Source organism: Erythrolamprus reginae, chromosome Z (genome assembly GCF_031021105.1).
Source record: "Erythrolamprus reginae isolate rEryReg1 chromosome Z, rEryReg1.hap1, whole genome shotgun sequence".
Taxonomy (NCBI): Eukaryota; Metazoa; Chordata; class Lepidosauria; order Squamata; family Dipsadidae; genus Erythrolamprus; species Erythrolamprus reginae.
Genome location: NC_091963.1, coordinates 2046746 through 2056248, shown reverse-complemented (window position 1 = coordinate 2056248; position 9503 = coordinate 2046746). Strand labels below are relative to the sequence as shown.

At 42.7% G+C, this 9503-nt stretch overlaps 1 protein-coding gene across 3 annotated transcripts in view; it reads right to left on the bottom strand.

Annotated features, from left to right (window-relative positions):
- Window positions 1–8839: 8839 nt before the first annotated feature.
- Window positions 8840–9503, bottom strand: part of KIF9 (kinesin family member 9) — a 58698-nt gene continuing 58034 nt past the window's right edge. For all 3 annotated transcript variants that reach the window (XM_070729237.1, XM_070729238.1, XM_070729239.1), the window contains exon 21: window positions 8840–9100. In XM_070729237.1, the coding sequence (XP_070585338.1) occupies window positions 8993–9100 (108 nt within the window). In that variant the 3' untranslated portion in view covers window positions 8840–8992. The remainder of the gene's footprint in view (window positions 9101–9503) is intronic.

Here is a 9503-nt window from a genome sequence, read left to right as displayed (position 1 = left end):
CAACCTCCACTGATCCCCCCAAGCTGCAAGCCGAAAGACCCCCACCCCCAAATGTCTGCACTGTTGCTCCCAGAGAGCCCCCTGCCCCCTTCAGCCTGTCCTTCTCTCCTCCGAACAGGATGAAGACGAGCAGGAGAGATTTGACCGAATGCAACAAGAGGTTTTGCCTTATAAAGGTGGTACTGTATTAACACGTTGCGTGGCCTAAGAGCAATTGCCAAAACTCGGGAACTTGCGCAAATTATTTGTCTGAAATGGCACAGGGCCTGCTGCTTAAGCAAGGGGCTGGATTGGATGACCTCGAGGCCCCTTCCAACTCTACGATGGTGTAAGGGCAGCGGGGGTGGACTAGATTATCTCCAAGGTCTCTTCTAACTCTGCTATTCTCCTAAATTGCCCTGTTTTTCAGTGAGAAGGACCCCACAGAGTTTCCATAACAATGGCTGCCTTCTTAAAGACAATCAATGCTCAATTTCCTTTCCTGGCAGTGTTTCTGAGGAAGGTGAGCCACACAACAAAACAAACCTCCCTTCCTCCATGGCTATCTTTGTTCCTCTAAACCTCCCTTCTCTTTGGGCTGGGCAGGCGCCAGCTGAACAAAGGGCCACCTTTTGTGATGTGCTGTGAGCCCCCTTGGAGGGGGACTCCTTATCCTTCCATATTTGGGGCAAAAAGGGGGGGGCACAATGCAGGAGACCATGAAAAGAGAGGCTGCCCAGTGTTTAGCCACTACAGTAATTTTGCCCCTGAAACATTTTCGGTGCTTATGCTTATTATGCCTTTTCTCATAATAATATACTTATTACCTTTATCCACGGTTGACCTCTCCAGATTCCTAAGAGGTCACTAGAATGCCTTCCGTCCCCTGTCCTATTCAGTTACTGTGGATTTACCAACCACATCTGCTGGAAGTTTGTTCCAAGGATCTACTACTCTTTCAGTAAAATAATATTTTCTCACGTTGCTTTTGATCTTTCCCCCAACTAACTTCAGATTGTGTCCCCTTGTTCTTGTGTTCACTTTCCTATTAAAAACACTTCCCTCCTGGACCTTATTTAACCCTTTGACATATTTAAATGTTTTGATCATGTCCCCCCTTTTCCTTCTGTCCTCCAGACTATACAGATTGAGTTCATTAAGTCTTTCCTGATACGTTTTATACTTAAGACCTTCCACCATTCTTGTAGCCCGTCTTTGGACCCGTTCAATTTTGTCAATATCTTTTTGTAGGTGAGGTCTCCAGAACTGAACACAGTATTCCAAGTGGGGTCTCACCAGCATTCTATATAGCGGGATCATAATCTCCCTCTTCCTGCTTGTTATACCTCTAGCTATGCAGCCAAGCATCCTACTTGGATGGGGAGTTATTGGGTTTTCTTTGAGCCTTGGTGGTTTTCTTGCAGATGTTGTGTGATCCAACTAGGGAACATCCTCAAGAAATGTAGAAGGGAGGGAGGGAGGAATGAAGGAAGGAAGGAAGAAAAAAGAAAAAAGTGGAAGGAAGGAAGAAGTGGGAAGAAAGAAGGAATGAAGGAAGGAACAAAGGAGACAGAGGAAGAATAGGAAGAAATAAGAAAGAGAAAGAGGAGAGAAGAAATGGGAAAGGAAGAATAGGGGAGGGAAGGAGAGAGGGAGGGAGGAAGGAACGAAGGAGGTGGAAGAATAATGGGAAGAAATAAGAAAGAGAGAAAGAGGGACAGGACAGATGGGGAAGGGATGGGAGGGAGGAACGAAGGAAGGACGAAGGAAGAAAAAGGAAAAAAGTGGAGGGAGGGAAGAAAGGAAGGAAAGAGGAAGAAATGGAAGGAAGGAATTAAAGAAGGAATGAAGGAGAGGGAGGAAGAATGGGAAGAAATAAGAAAGAGAAAGAGGAGAGAAGAGATGAGAAGGGAAGGGAAGAATAGGGAAGGGAGGGAGGGAGGAAAGCGAGGAAGAATGGGAAGAAATAAGAGAGAGAAAGAAAGAGGGAGAGGACAAATGGAGAATGGAAGGGAGGGAGGAATAAAAGAAGGGAGAAGGAAGAAAAAAGGGGGAGGGAGGGAGGAAAGGAAGGAAAAAGGAAGAAGTGGGAGGAAGGAAGGAATGAAATAATGAATGAAAGAAGGAGACGGAGGGAGAATGGGAAGAAATAAGAGAGAGAAAGAAAGAGGGAGAGGACAAATGGAGAATGGAAGGGAGGGAGGAATAAAAGAAGGGAGAAGGAAGAAAAAAGGGGGAGGGAGGGAGGAAAGGAAGGAAAAAGGAAGAAGTGGGAGGAAGGAAGGAATGAAATAATGAATGAAAGAAGGAGACGGAGAGAGAATGGGAAGAAATAAGAAAGAGAAAGAGGAGAGATGGGAAGGGAAGGGAAGAATAGGGGAGGAAGGAAGAATGGGAAGAAATAAGAAAAAGGAGAGGGGAGATGGGAAGGGAAAGGGAGGGAGGGAGGAAGGAAGAATGGGAAGAAATAAGAGAAAGAAAGGAGGAGAGATAGGAAGGGAAGGGAGAGAGGATGGAAGAAAGGAAAGAAAGAAGTGGTGGAGGAGGAAAGACTATGGGGTCCTTGGTGGTCTCTGAACTTGGGGGTTTTCTTGCAAATGTTTCATGACCCAACTAGGGAACATCCTCAAGAAATGTTGGAGTGAGTAAGGGAGCAAGAAGGAGGGAAGGAAGAAAGGAAGGAAGGAAGGAAGGAAGGAAGGAAGTTAAGAAGGAAGGAGAAGAGGGGTTTCTCTCTCACCAACAATGACAGTGCAAACCTCTTGTATGTAAAGCACTCCCTTCTAGCACTGATGATGTTACTCAGCTGGGTAATCAGATGTCTCCAAGCGAAGCAGTAAACTCAGTGAGCATCAGGGACAGCATTGTCTTCCTCCTCCTCCTCCTCCTCCTCCTCCTCCTCCTCCTCCTCCTCCCCCCTCCTCCGTCGTAAAGTGAACCTGGCTTCCCTATTGACTTTGCTTGTCATAAATATACTAAACCACGTGCCATGCATTTGAACTGGGAGCGTGGGAACGCCACAACAGTTGTACAGCGTGTGAAAAACGATCCTCGGTCGCCTTTATCAGCACTGCTTCAAATTTGGACCGTCATTAAACGGACGCTTTATAAGTCTGACTGTAAACCTTCTGCCCGAGGGGCCCTTCCAAATCTCCCGAAACAGATTTCAGCAGATCCCTCTTTTAGATCCGTTGTGATCCTGTTGCAATGGGGTGTCGCCACCAGGTGTCTCCCTAAAGCCAAGAAAGGAGTCGAGGTCTTTCCTGGAGGCTGTTGTCTTCTCTGGGGCTTTTTTCAGGGAGGGGAAGTCCTCGAGTTACGGTCAGAAATTGATCCCCAACGCTTTCATTGCAAGACGGATGTTGAAATGAGTTTTGGCTCATTTTGCAACCTGGCTAGAATTGCTAAGAGAATCCCTGCGATTGTTAAGTTAGTGACATGGTTGTTAAGTGAATTTGGCTTCACACCGTGGACTTTGCTTGACAGAAAGTCACAAAAGGAGATCACATAATATTATTATTATTATTATTATTAATAATAATAATAATAACAACAACAAAACAACAACAAGAAGAAGATGAAGATGAAGATGATGATTATGATGATATGATTATGATTATTATTGATGATGATTATGATTATGATTATTATGATTATTATTGATCAGATTTGTTTGCTGCCCCTCTCCGAGGACTCGGAGCACACAACAATAGATACAATAAAATACAAATCCAATATAAACTATATATAAAAAAAACCCATTATTATAAAAAACTAACAATTCTAAACAATCATGCCAATCTCATATGTTGAGTCAGGAAAGGTAGGGGAGAAATTAATCCCCCCATGATTGGCGGTATAGATGGGTCTTCAACATCTTACAGAAGGCGAGGAGGGTGGGGGTGGTTCTAATCTCTGGGGGGAGTTGGTTCCAGAGGGCCGGGGCCGCCACAGAGAAGGCTCTTCCTCTGGGTCCCGCCAAATCGTTGGGACCCGGAGAAGGCCGGCTCTGTGGGACCTAATCGGTCGCTGGGATTCGTGCAGCAAAAGGCGGTCCCAAAGGTATTGTGGTCCGATGCCATGTAGGGCTTGTAGGTCATAACCAACACTTTGAATTGTGACCAGAAACTGATCAGCAGCCAATGTAAGCCGCGGAGTGTTGGTGAGACATGGACATACCTAGGGAGGCCCATGATAGCTCGCGCAGCCGCATTCTGCATGATCTGACGTTTCCGAACACTTTTCAGAGGTAGCCCCACACGACTCCCTGGGACACTGCCACCATCGTAAATATGAGTCAGTTGCCCAATTTTGATCACTTGACGATGAGGATGCTGTGAAATGGTTGCTAAGTGTGAAAAATGGTCATAAGAAACCCTTATTTTTCCAGTCCTGTTGTAACTTTGAACCGTCGCTAAATGAATTGCTAAGCTTCCAAATTTTGAGCATGTGACCATCTTAGCATTGATGATGTTCCCTAGTTGGGTCATGAGACGTCTGTAAGAAAACCACCTGACAGGCCATTTTGACCCCACCGAGAACCAAGGATCCCATAGTCCTTCCTCTCCTCTCTTTTTCTAGCACTGAAGCTGTTCCCTAGTTGGGTCATGAAACGTCTGCAAGGAAACCACCCAGCTCAGAGAACACTTGGGATGCCACAGTTCAACTCTGAGATTTGGATATTTCCTTGATTAAATTGTACACTGAGGGCATCTGCACCAAAGGCAAATTCCTTGTGCATCCAATCACACTTGGCTAATAAAGAATTCTATTCTATTCCATTCCATTCTTATTCTATTCTATTCTTATTCTATTATGTTCTGTTCTATTCTTATTCTATTCCATTCCATTCTATTCTTATTCTACTCTATTCTATTCTTATTCTATTCTATTCTTATTCTGTTCTATTCTATTCTACTCTATTCTTATTCTATTCCTGTTCTATTCTTATTCTATTCTATTCTTATTCTGTTCTATTCTATTCTACTCTATTCTTATTCTTATTCTATTCTTATTCTATTCTTATTCTTATTCTATTCCTATTCTATTCTTATTCTATTCCTATTCCTATTTTTATTCTTATTCTATTCCTGTTCTATTCTTATTCTATTCTATTCTTATTCTGTTCTATTCTATTCTACTCTTCTTATTCTTATTCTATTCCTGTTCTATTCTTATTCTATTCTATTCTTATTCTGTTCTATTCTACTCTATTCTTATTCTTGTTCTATTCCTATTCTATTCTTATTCTATTCCTATTCCTATTCCTATTCTATTCTATTCTTATTCTATTATTTCATAATTTCCTTTCCATTCCCATTCCATTCCATCCATAACCTTCCTCCCTGGGCGGCCACTTGAGTATTCCAATCGCAGTGACAGAGAATCACAGTCTACCTGGAGGGCACCACCTTCAGGTAGGTGTGATGTCATTTCCCACACACACACACACACACACACCTGCCGCCCCCATCCTGGAGAGGTAGCTGCTGCTGCTGCCCCACCCTGGAGCTCAGACCCTGCAGCTTCCCATGGCCTCTAAACCAGCTTCACTTTTGGCCTGGATTTCTTCTCATCCTACTTAAGGGCCCCGCTTCACAAGGTTGTGCAATTACACGCTTATGCACTAAATCTTTTTTTTTTCCTTCCGTGAATGACCCAACCTTTATATTCCTCTTGCTTTCTCTTATCCGCTTCATCCTTCCCGCTTTCTGGTATCTTCGCTTTGTTTTCACATTCTTTACTTCCTTTAATCTCTCGACTGGAGAATCTCAGACTTTGTGGAGCTCAAAGGAAGACAGTGCGAATTCCTCCCCCCCCTTTGCTTTCCGTGTGTGGGAAAGGAGGCTTCTGCCGATAAGCCAGGAATGAAGGGTGAGGTTGAGGTTTTGGCTTCCAGGCAAGAATTTAAGAACTGACCATGAGCCCAGAGCTGACAATTGAAAAAGCTCTTTTTTCTCATCCCTACTCTCATCTCCTTAAGAAAAGCTTTACTTTGAAGTGGGGGGGGGGAGGAAAAGTTGAAAAGAATATCTAATTTATCCAGAAAGATTGCTAGGATTTTTCATTAAAACGACAGCACGAGAACTTTAACTGTTGTTCATTTGGAAAAGGAGTTTTGGGAAATGTTAAATGTTAAAAAGCCACTTAATCTTTTTAAACAGGGAATCCTTGGCTTACGAAGAACATTAGGAAACTGAATTTCGTCTGTAAAGCAAAGTGGATGTTAAATAAGAAAAATACCCGATGCTGCTTGGCTGCATAGCTAGAGGTATAACAAGCAGGAAGAGGGAGATTGTGATCCCGCTGTATAGAGCACTGGTGAGACCACATTTGGAATAATACTGTGTCCAGTTCTGGAGACCTCACCTACAAAAAGATATTGACAAAATCCAAAGACGGGCTACAAGAATGGTGGAAGGTCTGAAGCATAAAACCTATCAGGAAAGACTTCATGAACTCAATCTGTGGAGTCTGGAGGACAGAGGGAAAAGGGGGGACATGATCGAAACATTAAAATATGTTAAAGGGTTAAATAAGGTCCAGGAGGGAAGTGTTTTTAATAGGAAAGTGAACACAAGAACAAGGGGACACAATCTGAGGTTAGTTGGGGAAAAGATCAAAAGCAACATGAGAAAATATTATTTTACTGAAAGAGTAGTAGATGCTTGAAACAAACTTCCAGCAGACATGGTTGGTAAATCCACAGTAACTGAATGTAAACATGCCTGGGATAAACATAGATCCATCCTTAGATAAAATACAGGAAATAGTATAAGGGCAGATTAGATGGACCAAGAGGTCTTTTTCTACCGTCAATTTTCTATGTTTCTATTTTTTTCCCTGTTGGTATAAAGCGAATCACTGCGGTCGTTAAGTGAATCTGGCTTCCCTCATTGACTTTGCTTTTTGGAAGCCAGATGGGAAGGTCAGGAATGGAAACCCCGGGACCCCCCAAACCATCATAAATACACCCCCAGTGGCCAAGCGCTGGCTTTTGAAAACCCCCAGTCTTGAAGCCCGCACGCCTGTTCTGAAGGAAGGCTGTTCCACTGATTACAGCCAGTCCTCAACTTACGACCACAAGAAAGACCAAACGTTCTGTGGCTAAGCAAGACGTTTGTTAAGTAATTCCAAGTAGACGCAAATATTCCAAGCGTGGCCTTACCAAATGGTATTAACCCTTCACGTGATCTTGATCCTATCCCTCTGTTGGTGCAGCCTAGAACTGTGTTGGCTTTTTTGGCAGCTGCTGCACACGGCTGGCTCATATACTCCAACACTTTGGACATTTTTAAGAGGGAATTGGACTGCCCTTTGGCTGGGATGCTATGGGGTTCCTGCTTAGGCAGGGGGTTGGACTTGATGACCCGCATGGTCCCTTCCAACTCTAACAATCAATCAATCAATCAATAAATAAATATTTAAATGGTTGTCCACTAGGACTCCACCGTCCCCCTCAGGGGTTACCGCTATTAACCCAGTCTATACCAACAAACAAACTCAGGGCAGCACTCATAATTGAACCACCTGTCCAGTGAAGGGCTGCAAATTTTTTTACAACTACACTGTGGGCGTGGCTTATTTTGTGGGTGTGGCTTGCCAGGCATGTATACATGTGGGAGTGGCTTGACGATCATGTGACCAGAGAGTGGCTTAAAGGTCATGTGACTGGCTTAATGGTGGACAACTTGACGTCACTTGCATCAAGGGTTAGTGTTAGGGTTCCTGGCCTCTCCTCGCCTCAAAGAGATACAATTTCCCTCTCTATTTACTATTGCTGAACATCCAAAATATGCTCTTTAATTCTATGTATATATGGCATATGTGCGCATACATATTACACACAGGCGCACAAAAATATACATTGTCTACTATATAAAACTATATGTGTATGTACACAAACACGCACGCACAGCTCTTCTAAAATTATACACATTCAACCTCATTTACTGCAATGGGGAAAACTTACCCAGAGCCCAGAAGGGAAAAAAAGAAAAAAAAATTCAAATTTTTTCTACCGGTTCTGCGTACCTGACCGTACCCATAGGAGCCCATCACTGCTCCTGTCTCTATTTTTTTCACCCAACAACCATTCTGCAAAAGTAGGTCAAGCCAAGATTAATAATTGTGATTTATATATATATATATATCCAGTAAGGGTATGGCTAGCTGATGAGGCCAGAACGAGGCCGAAATAGCGCTATCTTAGTCTCAATTTTAATAGATAGATTGATAGATAGATAGATAGATAGATAGATAGATAGATAAATAGAGAGATAGATAGATAGAGATAGATAGATAGATAGATAGATAGATAGATACTGGAGATATATATATGTTACAGCAGATGAGCCTGTAGTCTAATGGTTAAGGCCCCAGGTTTAAATCCCACTAAAGGTGTGGCTACCTGAGGAAGGCAAATAAGCCTGAAATAGATCTATAGTATCTCCCTTCCTTTTCATTATCAGCAAAATATGTTACACTCATACGCACACACGCACACACACACACTTATCAATGTTCAGTTGAAAACTGCAGACCTATTTCTGGGGTTGTTAACCACTGTGCAAAAAAGCAGCAGACCTTAGATTCTATCCCTGTAAATTTGGGTTTTCTTGCCCTCAGTGCAACTCCTTACTCTCCTCACCACTGGCTGGACTACATTTCCAGTGTTCAAATCTGTCGGAAATCCTTTTGAGATTCTAAGGCTGGCTTCCAAGAACGTGGGTAATCTCCAACCAACTTGGTTCCCATTTGCAAATCGGGCGACTCGCTGTTCATCGCTACTACACCGTTGTCAATACTCCCAGGTGAAGTCGCCATGGCCCCTGGTGTGTTTATGACTGTTCGCCATGCGTAGAAATAATCAAATATTTATTTATTATACTACAAATTCTGAACATTTACTAGGTGGGGGTGGGTGGGGGAGAAGGTGGGGAGAAAGAAAGTAAAGTTGTGACTGTGAGTGATTCTCCTCGTAAGGAAACAGACGGGCATCGTTCTGGCTTGGCTACACAATGTCCAGGACGGAGGGAGGCTTGTTCTTGACTGCAGCTTGGACGGATCCCGGCTTCTTCCTCATTTGCTCAAATGCACTCATGGCTCGAGAATACTTGTGCTTTCAAAGAAGAAAATAGGGAGAGAAATTTACAGGTAATCCTCGACTTGCAACCATCTGTTTACTGACTGAAGTTTGTTTGTTTCTTTAAATAATTTTTATTTCAAATATATATACTGATAAAAAAATTAAAGGGAACACTTAAATAACCCATCCTAGATCTGAATGAATGAAATATTCCTATTGAATACATTATTATTATTATTATTATTATTATTATTATTATTATTATTATTATTATTATTTATTAGATTTGTATGCCGCCCCTCTCCGGAGACTCAGAGCGGCTTACAACAGCAATGGATAGTACAAACCTAATGGTTAAAAAAGGACAGTTTAAAACCCTTATTATAAAAACACAGTCATGCATCCCAAACAAACTATACATAAAATGAAACGGCCC